Genomic DNA, 13,975 nt, shown 5'->3' with positions numbered 1-13,975 from the left:
TTTACTTCACAGGTCATGTTGTTAGAAACTGGAGAAACTAGAATTTACAATTAGATGGGACATAAAAAATCACCTGTCAATTACTCCTACTTTACAGACCCCAAAACCAAAGTCTAAGGAGTCTAAGGAGTGTAGAAGAGTTGTCTGGGGTAAAAAGTTGATTTTGAGAACTCTAATTTCCACACTGATTTGCCCTATACCAACGTGATGCCTTTTTTGCAAAATCACTAAAATGAGGTTTTTTGTAATTTCTTACAGAAATAACATTATTTTTCTAAGCCTTCTTTTTAAAAATGGCTAGAATGGACCTTCAAATGAATGGACAGGACCCCGTTAGGAAGGCCGGAAATCACACTTCACTAGCGCCCAACATGTACCACTTCTTTGTTTCATGCTCCTTGGCCGTCCAGCCTCCTTCTCCCTCCGTCCTTTCCCATCTTCCGGGTCAACCGCCCAAGCACCCCTATCCCCGAGGCCCCGCCCCCTTCAGGGCTGCGTGCCCTGCGCCAAGATGGCGCCAGGCGCTTCTGCTCTGGGGGAAGTGAGCTCACACTACTCCGGAAGGGAAGGCGGGGAAAGAGCAGGCGGGTGGGTGACCCGCCGTCGGGCTGTGGGTGGGGCGGCGGCCGCAGCTGTGGCATTCACGTTTGGGGCTGGAGAGAGGGAGAGGAACTCGCCGGCTCCTGGGAGCTCAGTCGAGGTCCCAGGGCCGGGGGGTTGGAGGAAGTCGCCCCGAGAGGCTCGCCACGGGCCGGAGGAGAGACGGCCCTGGGAGCCGGCGTCCCGCCCCCAGCGGCCTCCCCCGTCCCTCCTCCCGGGCTGCGCGCGGGCGGCCGCGGCTCTGTCTCGGGGGCTGCGGCGGGAACCGTCGAGCAGGCTGCACGGAACCCTCCTTCAGAGGACCTGCTGGAGGAGTAGAGGGAGCGCGGTGGCTCAGGCCGTCAGCTCAGAGGTCAGGCCTCGGGTCGCGGTCCATGGTCCTCCGTCCTTCGCCCAGCCCTCTTGGCTAGAGTCCGCGACCTCCCCACGCTGCTTCAGCCTCTTTTTTTTTTTTTCCAGTATGCCACCAAACCGTGTGGCAGGGTGAGCTTTTTTCCTCCCTGCTTTTGCCGAGAAGGAGATACATATTAAAAGGATTTCTGTCTTCATTGCTGCCCCTGCCCTCTTAAAAGTTTTCCTTTGGTAGGAATGCTTGTAGTCCTCCCGTGGACGATTTGATGATTCCCACTCCAGCCGCGGGCCTGATTTAGTAACTGGAATCACCTTCAGATCAGATCTTAAAGATTACCTACAAAACTCCGCTGCAGAGTTGTTCTCTCCCGTCCAAGAAGGGCAAATGGACTTCGGAGTTAAGATGCAGGGAGGTGAACCACTGGCAACAATGAAAGTCTCAGAGAGTGAAGGGAAATTGGAGGGCCTGGCCACAGCGGTGACCCCGAACAAGAACAGCAGCAACAGCAGCTGTGGGGGTGGAATCAGCAGCAGCAGCAGCAGCAGCAGCCGCGGTGGCAGTGCAAAAGGCTGGCAGTACAGGTATGACACTTTCTTCAAGGTGATTTCCTCAGGTGGGGGTAACAAGTCTTCATTTCTGCAGCTGTTGAAAGGTAAAGTAACCCACTGATTTCCCGAAACAACATCTCACTTGGACCTAGGATCTCATCTTTCATTAGCAAGGTTTCTATTCATTCATTCGTCCATTCAACAGGTTATTTATTGAAGGCCTTTTGGAGAATACATAAATGTATCCGTCAACTTCCTCTAATATCCCTAGAGTTAATCCCTCCTCTGATTTAATTTTTCTGCACTCAACTTCTGTTTTTGCTCGTGTTGCAATTTGTTCGCAGGCCTGCCTCTCCTGCTAGATTGTGAGGGCAGGAACTGCTTAACTCAGCTCTTTCCAAAGGCTCGCACATGCTAGCCTTAGAAACATTCATAGAATGATTGAATGGAATCATTTAATAAGAATATTCTCACCTCAGTTTGTGACTTAAAAGGGGAGCCATGCATAAATAATTTGAATACAGGGGCAGAGGTACAGATGCTCCTGCCTTTGATACTCCAGACCAGGGAGCCTGAAGATGGTTCAGTTTGAGTTGGTCGGGCCATTTACAAGCTCTGTCTTGTTGAGAAATTCTACATTTGTTCATTTTTATTGATATGAGGGAAAAAATTTACGGAACAGGAAAAGAGTGCTGGAAAAGCAATGGTAGTTTTGTTTTTGTTTTTGATATGTAAAGTAGAGAGGGATATAACCATCCAAAATCTTTTTAATTGAGCTATATTTTACATGTAACTTAATTATATTCACACATACAAATGAGGATTCCTTATTTGCATGTGTTTTCGAAGTGATCACAGTGCATCTAGAGAACATCACTAGATATAGATACAACATTTTTTTTTAAGGATTTAGTTACTTATTTTAGAGAGAGAGCAAGCGTGAGAGAGCACACGTGCCCGTGCAAGAGTGCACCAGGACTGGGCATGCAAAGGGAGGAGCAGAGGGAGAGGGAGAGAATCTCAGACTCCCTGCTGAGTGTGAAGTTTGACTCCAGGCTCAGTATCACCACCCTGAGATCACAACCAGAGCCGCAATCAAGAGTTGGCCACCTAATTGAGATGAGCCACCCAGGCATCCCAGTAGTTACATTTTTTTTATTGTGTTGAGAACTTCTAAGATTTCTCTCTAAGCAACTTATAAACACACAATATAGTATCTTTTTTTTATTTTTAAGATTTTATTTATTTATTTGACAGAGATACAGCCAGAGAGGGAACAGAAGCAGGAGAGTGGGAGAGGGAGAAGCAGGCTCCCCACTGAGCAGGAAGCCCCATACGGGGCTCAATCCCAGGACCCTGGGATAGTGACCTGAGTTGAAGGCAGATGCTTAATGGCTAAGCCACCCAGGCACCCCAAAATATAGTATCATTAATTATAGTCACCATGCATTACACCCCCAGGACTTATTTTGTAACTGGAAGCTTGTACATTTGGATTACCTTCACCCAGTTCACAGCCCAACCCTCCACTCTACGCCCCCTCTCTGGCAACGACTGATCCGTCTCTGTTACCTATGAGTTCATTTTTTTTCATGAGTTCATTTTTATTTTGTTTTGTTTTTTAAGTTTCCACATATAAGAGACCATACAGTATTTGGTTGTTTTTGTCTGACTTATTTCATTTAACATAATGCCCTCAAGGTCCACCCATGTTGTTGCAAATGGCAGGATTTCCCTTTTTTTGTGGCTGAGTAATATTCCATTTTATATACCACATTTTCTTTTATTTGTTCATCTGTTGTGGACACTTAGGTTGCTTCCATGGCTTAACTATAGTAAAGAATGCTGCATTGAACATGGGGGTGCAGACAATCTTTTCAAGTTAATGTTTTCTTTTCTTTTCTTTCTTTTTTTTTTTTTTCAGATAAATACCCAGAAATAGAATTGGCTAGATCACCAGAATCTTTAGAGTGAATGAAATCAGACTAATTTATGGTATTGAAACTAAAGGAATGAATTTTGTTTAACTGACTGCCTGTGTACCTAATTCTAGTCCTTTTCAGCCTTGTGCTGTTTGTAGTTGTGAAATTTTTGTGAAATTTGAAAGAACTAAAACCAAGATTTTGTAAAGGGTATACATTTATCATGAATAATATCCATATATGTGAAATATGCATGACTATATTAGCATACAGAAATGAAGTGTAGAAAATTATAACTTTTTATTGATAAATGACTATAGGGCAAGAAAGTATATTACGTTATTGTGAGATGCTCAGGCGCACTTTTGGAATCAGCATGACCTTTTTTTTTTTTTTTTTAATTTTTTGGTGGCTTAAGACTAACCTATAAAATTAGCAGTTACTTGGTAGGGATATTTTGATATGACTTAAGGAAGCAAAATAAAGTAATATTCCAAGTCAGAAGTCAGTCTTCTGTTTTTCTTAGCTTTTTGAAACCCAGTCTCGATTGAATTGAGAAGTGAAACAGGTTTCTTAGTCCTGGAGAAAGTTGTCATAAAACCATACACAAAGTACTTCTGTACTTTGATTCAAAATCGTAATATCCCCTATTTAGAGTATTATTTAATGGCTACATAATTTTCAAACTAGAATCTGTTGGAAGCACAAGTGAAAAAGATTATCATGGGAAATGTACCAGTGAAAATGGCAACTGACAATGTAGGACAGTCCAAGAAGATTTGAAAAATTAACATGCAGACTCACATGCAGACTCAGCTATATTACTTCCTAGTACAATGATCAGTCACAGTGACCTAAGTCATCCAGGAAAACACTCTGTGTTAAGAAGGAACTCCTCCCCATGCAGATATAAATGCTTTTCTATACATACATATTTTTATTTTAATGAGGCTTGTCCAAGGCTAATTCTTAACCTACCCCCCAATCTAATTTGTCCCTTTTCAAATTAGACATTGATCAAGTAGTTTCTCTATTGTCCTGTGTTACTCTCTTTACCTGGCTTCTTCCCCTGAGACTGGGTCTCTAGACTTCAAAAACAGCAATAATAAAATCCAGCCTAATCCTTTCCTCTTGAAAGTCATATACACTCAGCTGCCTCCTTTTCCTTAATCCTCATTTAGTGCTTGAGTCAACAGTTGGCTCTATCCTCCCCAAGGATATGAGTGAAAATGATGAGTTTTTTAGATTCATATTACCATTTATTTCTTTGTAAGTGTATTTGTTACAGCTCTTTTCTTGGTGGTGGTTTTTTGTTTTTTAAGATTTTTTTTTTAAAAGATTTTATTTATTTGACAGAGAGATCACAAGCAGGCAGAGAGAGAGTGAGAAGCAGGCTCCCCGCTGAGCAGAGAGCCCGATGCTGCGGGGCTGGATCCCAGGACCCTGAGATCATGACCCGAGCCTAAGGCAGCGGCTTAACCCACTGAGCCACCCAAGTGCCCCTAAGATTTTATTTTTAGGCAATCTCTATACCCAACATTGAGCTAGAACTCAAAACCCCTGAGGTCAAGAGTTGCATACTCCATTGATTAAGCCAGCCGAGCGCCTCTCTTTTCTTTCTTTCTTTCTTTTTTAAATTTTTTAAAATTTATTTGACCGAGAGAGAGAGAGAGAGAGAGAGAGAGAGAGAGATCGATCACAGGTAGGCGGAGAGGCAGGCAGAGAGAGGAGGAAGCAGGTTCCCTGCTGAGCAGAGAGCCCGATGCGGGCCTTGATCCCAGGACCGTGAGATCATGACCTGAGCCGAAGGCAAAGGCTTTAACCCACTGAGCCACCCAGGCGCCTGCGCCTCTCTTTTCTTGACTTGATTACTTTCTTTTGGTTTCTCCTTATCTCAGTTATCTTTGTTTGGCTCTTTTCCTTAAAAGGCTGGTGTGATATTCCATCATCTTCTTAAGCTGTTTGTTATTTTGTTCTCCATGGCCTCAGCTATTTCTGGAACTTGGGAGCTAATATATTCAACTGTACCTGTAATTTGCTACTATCCCATTTTAAAAATGGAGATTTTTGGTCATGTCTTACTGAGTAGTTGAAATTCAGTAAAGACCCTATGATTAAGACCCTGGGCTTTGGCTTTGCAAACTTAGACAGTTAGTGTAATGTTTTCAAGGTTTATAAATGCTGTAACGTGTATCATTACTTCATTCTTTTTTATGGTTGAATAATATTACATTATATGAATATACCACATTTCACTTATGGATTTGTCAGTTGGTGGACATTTGAGTTGTTTCCATCTTGTGGCTATTATGAATAATGCTACTTTGAACATTTGTGTTCAGGTTTTGTGTGGATGCATGCTTTCATTTCTCTTTGGTGTATATCTAGGATGGAATTGCTGGTTCGTCCGGTAACTTAATGTTTAACTTTTTGAGGAACTGCCAGACTATTTTCTAAAGTGGCTGCACCATTTTACATTCTTGTCAGCAGTGTATTAGGGTTTTAATTTTTTCACATCCTTATGAGCACTTGTCTTAATTATCGTAGTGATTGTGGTCTTTCATTGTGGCTTTGAATTACATTTTCCTGATGTCTAAAAGCATTGAGCATCTCTCATGGTTATTTGTATATCTTTGGAGAAATGCCTATTAGATCCTTTGCCCATTTTTAAGTTGGATTATTTATCTTTTTATTATTGAGTTGTAAGAGTTTTTTATGTATTCTGGATACATTTCCTTATCAGATATATGATTTGCAAATATTTTCTCCTATTCTGTGGAATACTTTTTCACTTTTTTCATGATACTGTTTACAGCACAAAAAACTTATACTATTCATGAAGTCCAATCATTAAAAAAATTTTTTTTCTTATACTTGGTGTCACATCTAAGAACCGTTGCTAAGTCTGGGACTGCAAAGGTTAATGCATATGTTTTTGTCTAAGAGTTTATATTAACACATTTAGGCATCTGATCATTTTGAGTTACTTTTTAGATGATTTTATATATACATATAAATATATTTTTTAAAGATTTTATTTGTTTATTTGACAGAGAGATAGGGAAAGAGTACAAGTAGGCAGAGTGGCAGGCATAGGGAGAGGGAGAAGCAAGCTCTCTGGTGAGCAGAGCAGGGAGCTCGATGTGGGCTCAATCCCAGGACCCTGGAATCAAGACCTGAGCCGAAGAAGGCAGGTGCTTAACCGACTAAGCCACCCAGGTGCCCATGATCAATTATGTTTCTTTTGTGAAGTATCTACTTATATGTTTTATTCATTTTTCTGTTTTTTCTCAATATTTTTCTTGTTAATATACTTGAAGTATATTTTAAAATATTACATGCCAATTAATATTTTTAATACCAATAGTACTCTAAAGATATTTTGTTGCCTTTTTCTTTTTTTAAACAGGTAAAAGAAGTAAGTACATACAGTGAAATGCTTACCTTGCATACTTGTCCTCTCTGCCCAGTTTCCCTCCCTGGAGTCAATATCTTTTACTGATTTCTTCACTATAGTTCCAGAGAAATTTATATTAGTTCTTTATATAATAAACATATACAACATATTCAATTTTGTATAGTTAAATTACTTGCTAAACTTGGTACAAAGATTTTCCTAGCTGTGTTTTAATTTTTACATGTTTTCAGGCATATAGAAAACTTATCACTTCTACCTTTTTTCCTTTCACTTCGAATTATAGAAAGTTATTTATTATTTAATTTTTTAAGTACTTTCCATGCCCAGTGTAGGGTTTGTACTCACAACCCCGGACCAAGGGTTGCATGTTCTACCAACTGATCCCATAGAAAGGTGTTTTTTTTTTTTTTTTTTTTTTAAGATTTAATTAATTAATTAATTAATTAGTTTGAGAGAATGAGTGTGCATGCATGGGTGCTCATGAGCTAGTGTAGAGAAAGGCGGAGAGGGAGAAGCAGACTCCCAGATGAGCAGGGGAACCCAATGCAGGGCTTGATTTCAGGACCCTGGGATCCCGGCCTGAGCCAAAGACAGATGCTTAACTAAGGACTTTCAGATGCCTGAAAGTTTGATGTGTGTTTTTTTGTTTTTTTTTTTTTTTAAAGATTATTTATTTATTTATTTATTTGACAGACAGAGATCACAAGTAGGCAGAGAGGCAGGCAGAGAGAGGGGGGGAAGCAGACTCCCTGCCGGGTAGAAAGCCTGATGTGGGGCTTGATCCAAGGACCCTGGGATCATGACCTGAGCCGAAGGCAGAGGCTTTAACCCACTTAGCCACCCAGGCGCCCTTGAAAGTTATTTTTTATAAATACTTATTTTTTTGTGTGGTTTTAAAATGTTTTGGTAACTATATATTTATTTTGAAATATGTGAGATAGTGTATTACCTACTTTTATGTTACAAATTATCCCAAAATTTAGTGTGTTGAAACAGCAACATTTTTTAATCCCACAATGTTGTGAAGCTTAGGTGGATCCACTGGTTCTGGGTCTTTCAGAAGGCTACAGTCATCTTGAGGCTCAACTGGGAGGAATTTGCTTCCTGGCTTACCTCGTGGCTCTTGGCACAATGCAGTTGCTTTGACCTGTTGGCCAAAGACCTCAGTTCCTCATAAACTGACCGCCAGCCACCTCCTTTGTTCTTGGCTGCATGGGCCTTTTCACAGAGCATCTTACTACTTGGCAGCATGTTCACCAGAGAGAGGAAGTGAGAAAGCAAGAGAATGCTATCAAGTGGAAGTCAGTCTTTTGTAACTTAACCATGGAAGTAAAGTCCTGTCACTTCTCACTGTTCGCTAGGTGGCTCAGTTGGTTGAGTGACTGCCTTCAGTTCAGGTCATGAACCTGGAGTCCTGGGATCAAATCTGTCCCGCATCAGGCTCCCTGCTCAACTTGGGGTTGGTGGTCTGCTTCTGATCTGCCCCCTCTCATGCTCACTTGCCCTCATTCTCTCTCTCAAATAAATAAATAAAATCTTTATTAAAAAAAAAAAAGTGATAAAGGTCAGCCCACACACGGGTGTGAAAACCAGTGGGGTGGGGATTGCTAGGATCTGGCTAAGAAGGTGCCTATTACAGATGTTAGTATAAATAGACTCTAGATTGTCATCTTCTGTTAAGATAGATTTAACAAGTAGGCAGTTGAATATTTGTTTCTAAAGCTGAGGGTTTGGGACTGAAACTGTCTAGAAATAAGAGGAGCTACTAGGTGATCTGTTGCAATGATCTAGACATGAGATAATACAGGAAAGGTGTTAGTAGGCTGGAAAAGAAGGAAACTTGTTAAAGAAGGAAACTGAGGAAGGTTGACAGACTTTGGTGATTGGTTGGAGGGTTGTAGTGAGGGAAGGGAGTAAAAATTGGCATCAGTCATCCAGATTTGAACCTTTGAGAAATCCACAGGAGAAACAGATTTGGGGAGTCAAATGATGCATTTGGTTTTAGGTATGTTGAGCTAAAGTTGCCAGAATGTTTAAGTTGCATATCTAGCTAGACCTTAGAGATGTGGGGCATTAGGAAGGTAAATAATTGCCTTTATAGTATCCAGAGTGTTTTCACGTCTGTTGTCTCATTTAACCCTCACAACAACTCTTATAGGAAGGCAGAACATTGTTATCCCCATTTTACAGTTGAAGAAAATGGAGGTCAAAATGAATTGGCCAAGGCTAAGTAGCTATTAAGTGGAAGAACTTTTATTTCTAGGTGGTTATTTGTGTAGAGGTATTTAAAGTGGATAAACTCTCTAAAGGAATGAATAAAAATTATTTTATTTTTTTAAAGATTTTATTTATTTGAGAGTGCCTGGGTGGCTCAGTCAGTTGGGTGTCTTACCTTGGGCTCAGGATCCTGGGATCGAGTCCTGCATTGGGCTTCCTGCTTCTCTAGAGGCCTGCTTTTCCTTTCTGCCTCTGCCTGCTGCTCTGCCTACTTATGCTCTCTAGCTTTCTGTCAAATAAACAAATAAAATCTTAAAAAAAAAAAAAAGGGAAAGAAAAAAACCTTTTATTTATTTGAGAGAGAGTGAGCAAGAGCTGTGGGGGACAAAGGGAGTGAGAGAAGCAGACTTCCTGCTAAGCAGAGTCCGATTCTGGGCTCAGTCCCAGGACCCTGGATCATGACCTGAGCTGAAGGCAGACATTTAATCCAGGTGTTTTATTAATAATAATTATTATCTTTAAAAGATTTTTATTGAGAGAGAAAGAGCGTGAGAGTGTGTGTGCGCAAGTGGGGGAGGAGCAGAGAGAATCTCAAGCAACTCTGTCCTGAGCAGGGCTAGATCCCATGACCCTGAGACCATGACCTGAGCCAAAATCAAGAGTTGGGTGCTTACCTGACTGAGCCACTCTGGTGCCCCCAAGGAATGAAGAATTACTGATAAATTGTTTAGAAATTGTGGTTTCATCATTTACTAGTGGTCTAAATCAAGTAGCAAATATTTTTGAGCCTCTACCATGTGTGAATCCCTGTTAATTCCAAATTAATGTATACATTCACAACAGTGAAAAGTAAGGACTCCCAAGGCTTATTTGGGGAGGAATCTGAGCAGGAATCATAAAGAGAAGAGAGGTGCCTGGCTAGCTCAGTTGGTAGAGCATGCCACTCTTGATTTTGGGGTTGTGAATTCAAGTCCTGTACTGATGTAGAGATTATTTAAAAATAAAATCTTCCAAAGAAAAACAAAAAAAGGAAAAAAAAAAAAAAAAGAAGAGCCTCAGCTGCATTTGCAACTTATATCATGATGACCCTTTTAAAAACCAAAGCCGAGAAGTAAATTTATTAGATCAGCCTTAAATGTTCTTCTTTCCAAAATAATTTATATTTATATGTTGTGGTCCTTGCTCACCATTTAAAAGGAAAATAGATTTCTTAATTTTGAGTTTTTCCTTTTTTTATAATAAATGTTTAAAGTATATAAAATGTGCTTATTTCCATTGTTTTCATATTCTTCATGTCAGTTTTTAGAAAAATTTACAAATCTGCAAATATGCCACTTGTTTATTGAAATGGACAGAAGAGAACTACCCAGAGGAGGAACTGAATAGCACATTGGGGTATATAACAGGCCTGCTTTTCTTACTTTGGGTTCCATGCTGGCTAAGCACCATTAACAAACAGGCAGATCTACTTTCCTCATTACCAAATAATTACGGGTTTCAGTTAATGGATAGAAGTCTACAAAGGTATAGTTTAGAAATAATTTTTATGGTCAGACCTGGTGTCTACCACTATAAATATCTGTTACAAGGAAGAATACCTGTTTGCAAATGGGGAAAGGAGATCTGCCTAAATATAACATAACATTTACTGTCTTCAAGCCTTGACTGAGTTTGATTTGAAGAAGTTGTGAATATTTGCTTTTTTTTTCTGTAGGGGTTAAAGGGAAGTTGAATGTATATTTCTGTACCCTAGCTTTTGTTTTCTTTATCTGAAATTGGCTATCAATGCTAGTAAAAATAAGGGAAAGGCAACTTAGAGGCATGTATAAAATATTGTTCCAAAAATCTAGTGAGAACTCTACCAAACCTTGAGGAAGAAGGTTTGGCTAATAATGGAATATTCTAATTTCTTAGTGTTGTATATTTTTCCTCTGTAGATCTAAATACAGTCCATTTGTTACATAGAAGTTATAGTGTATCAAAACTATACAAATAGGTTAATGTTAGGACATGCAAATTAGTCTTTTTAATCCTTTTCAAATTGCATAATTTAGGTTCCAGAAGAAATGTCCATTAAATAGATTTGTTGGAAATTATGTCTTTTTAAACTCTTCTGTTTTTGCTTTTGAAAATAGTGGAGAATATTCTTTTTTTTTTTTTTAAAGATTTTATTTATTTATTTGTCAGAGACAGAGGGAGAGAGAGCGAGCGAGCACAGGCAGACAAAGAGGCAGGCAGAGGGAGAAGCAGGCTCCCCGCCGAGCAAGGAGCCCGATGTGGGACTCGATCCCAGGACCCTGGGATCATGACCTGAGCCGAAGGCAGCTGCTTAACCAACTGAGCCACCCTGGCGTCCCTAGTGGAGAATATTCTTGATGTAAATTATACCCTTGCAGAGAGGGAAGATCTTGGTTTCCTTTGTTTGAGGGAACATCTTCCCTAGTTGAGAATCTTCCCTTATACTGATCTTGCTTAATAAAATGATTGTGTCCAGACTTAATCAGGTTTAAATTAAAACCAAATTGCCTGATTTAATAATTACTCTTTTGGCATTACCATCTGGGTTTAGAACAACTTAGTTTGGTGGTAAAAGAAATGATTCTCTTTTGGGTTTATTAGGTCTTGTAACAAAGCATGATTTCCCACTCAGAGTCTCCCTGTATTTAAGTTTTGGCTGCCTTTGCCGTTTACTTCCGTTGCTGTTCTTGAGGTTGGTCGGAAGGGCCCTGGAGGGGAGAAACTGAAGTCTGTGGTTGCTGCTGGCTGCAGCTGGAAAACCTAGTCAAGGATGGTAGGGGGAGAGAATGAAAAAAAAAAGAAGGAAAATAGGGAAAGAAAAAAGGACAGAGCAAAGAGATAAGAGATGGGGGAGAAGGAGAAGTTGGGAGACTTCCAACAACTATACCAAATGAGAATGGTATAAATGTGAGATGAAACCAGTAGTTGCTTCTAAAACAGCTTTCTTATCCTTGATAGAGGCCTTTTTAAAGTGGTGCCTGAGCCTGTACCATCATTTCTAGAAAAAAATTTTTTTAAGATTTTTTAAATGTATTTATTCGACAGGCAGAGATCACAAGTAGGCAGAGAGGCAGGCAGAGAGAGGGAGAAGCAGGCTCCCTGCTGAGCAGAGAGCCCGATGTGGGGCTCGATCCCAGGACCCTGGGATCATGACCCAAGCCAAAGGCAGAGGCTTTAACCCGCTGAGCCACCCAGGTGCCCTTGTACCATTATTTCTACAAAGAAAACTTCTTTATCATTTTGAAGATGTTTCACATATTTATAACATAAATGAAAAGTATATTTTTAATGTAATTTTTTGGAATAGGTAGTGTGTTCAGTTTATTAAAAAAATACTTAGAAGGTGAAAAATCATTTCCCATCCTCTACTGGTTCAGGTCTCCTCCTACCTAAAAATGGCTTCTTGCGTATGCTTCCAGGGTGGGTTTAAAAAAAAAAATCATTTATTTTTATTATTTATTTATTTGTTTGTTTGTTTTTATTATTTATTTATTTATTTATTTGAGGCAGGGAGGGAGAGGGAGAGAATTGAGGGAGGGTCAGAAGGAAAGAGAGTCTTAAGCAGACTCCAGGCTGGGCTCAATCTCATGACCCCAAGATCATGACCTGAGCTGAAATCAAGAGTTGGATGTTTAACTGACTCCACCATCCAGGTATCCCTCCAGAGATTTTTTTAAAGAATTAAGCAAATATATGTTTGCTGCACTTTTAGTTTGATCACAGAGGTATTTTGCTGTGTGTATTAGTTCAGATTGCCAAAGCAAAATACTTTGCACTGGCTGGCTTAACACAGATTTGAGAGGGAGGGAGGACATGAGAGAAAAGGGCACTAATCCCCTCATAGAGGACCCCAGACTTGTACACATGTCATCTTGCAAGCATATAAATGTATTTGTGAGAAAAATACCCAGTGGTGATATTATTGAGTTGGTTTGTTTTTGATAGTTATTGTCAGATTTCTCTTCATTGGGGTGTACAGTGCTAATGTCTGAGTGCTTACCTTCCGTCAGCCTTGTCAGGGTAACACTTTGTCAAGGTAACATATTAATTAGAATGGAGAGAATGCAAAAGTTTGTTATGTTGAAAATGGTGTTTCATTGTAGTTTTAATTTGCTTCTATCTTATGAGTGAGGTTTTAGCTACAGTTTTGAATGGGATTTTATCCTGTTTTGCCATCATGGTATTTTTAAAATAACTAATTTTGAATATTCTCTATAAATGTAATACTGATGTCTTAATTTTTTTTTTAAATTTTATTTATTTATTTGTCAGAGAGAGCATGTGCGCACAGAAGCAGGCAGAGTAGCAGGCAGAGGCAGAGAGAGAAGCAGGCTCCCTGCCGAGCAAGGAACCTGATGTGGGACTTGATCCCAGGACCCTGGGATCATGACCTGAGCTGAAGGCAGCGGCTTAACCAACTAAACCACCCAGGTGTCCCTTAATTTTTTTTTTTGTTACTGTTAGATTCTTGGTAATTCAGAGAGATGCTTTTTTTTTTTTTTTTTTTTTTTTAAACTATTTATTTATTTATTTATTGGGGGTTGGGGAGCGCACAAGCAGGAGGGAGTGGCATGCAGAGGAAAAGTAGGCTTCCCACTGAACAGGACCCTGGATCATGATCTGAGCCAAAGGCCATTCTTTTTTTTTTTTTTTTTTTTTTTAAAGATTTTATTTATTTATTTGTCAGCGAGAGAGAGAGAGAGCGAGAGCGAGCACTGGCAGATGGAGGCAGAGGGAGAAGCAGGCTCCCCGCCGAGCAAGAAGCCCGATGCGGGACTCAATCCCAGGATGCCGGAATCACGACCTGAGCTGAAGGCAGCCGCTCAACCAACTGAGCCACCCAGGCATCCCGCCAAAGGCCATTCTTAACTGACTGAGCCACCCAGGAGTCCCAAAAAGA

General features: G+C 40.2%; 1 protein-coding gene across 1 annotated transcript in view; it reads left to right on the top strand.

The window, feature by feature from the left end:
• Positions 1 to 620: 620 nt before the first annotated feature.
• The window catches only part of OSBPL11 (oxysterol binding protein like 11), a 98,195-nt gene continuing 84,840 nt past the window's right edge, over positions 621 to 13,975 (top strand). The window contains exon 1 of the mRNA XM_059162949.1: positions 621 to 1,533. Within this exon, the coding sequence (XP_059018932.1) occupies positions 1,337 to 1,533 (197 nt within the window). The 5' untranslated portion in view covers positions 621 to 1,336. The remainder of the gene's footprint in view (positions 1,534 to 13,975) is intronic.

This window comes from Mustela lutreola, chromosome 2, assembly GCF_030435805.1.
Source record: "Mustela lutreola isolate mMusLut2 chromosome 2, mMusLut2.pri, whole genome shotgun sequence".
Taxonomy (NCBI): domain Eukaryota; kingdom Metazoa; phylum Chordata; class Mammalia; order Carnivora; family Mustelidae; genus Mustela; species Mustela lutreola.
Note: the sequence above shows the minus strand (reverse complement) of the source record. Positions and strands in the feature narration are given on the sequence as shown.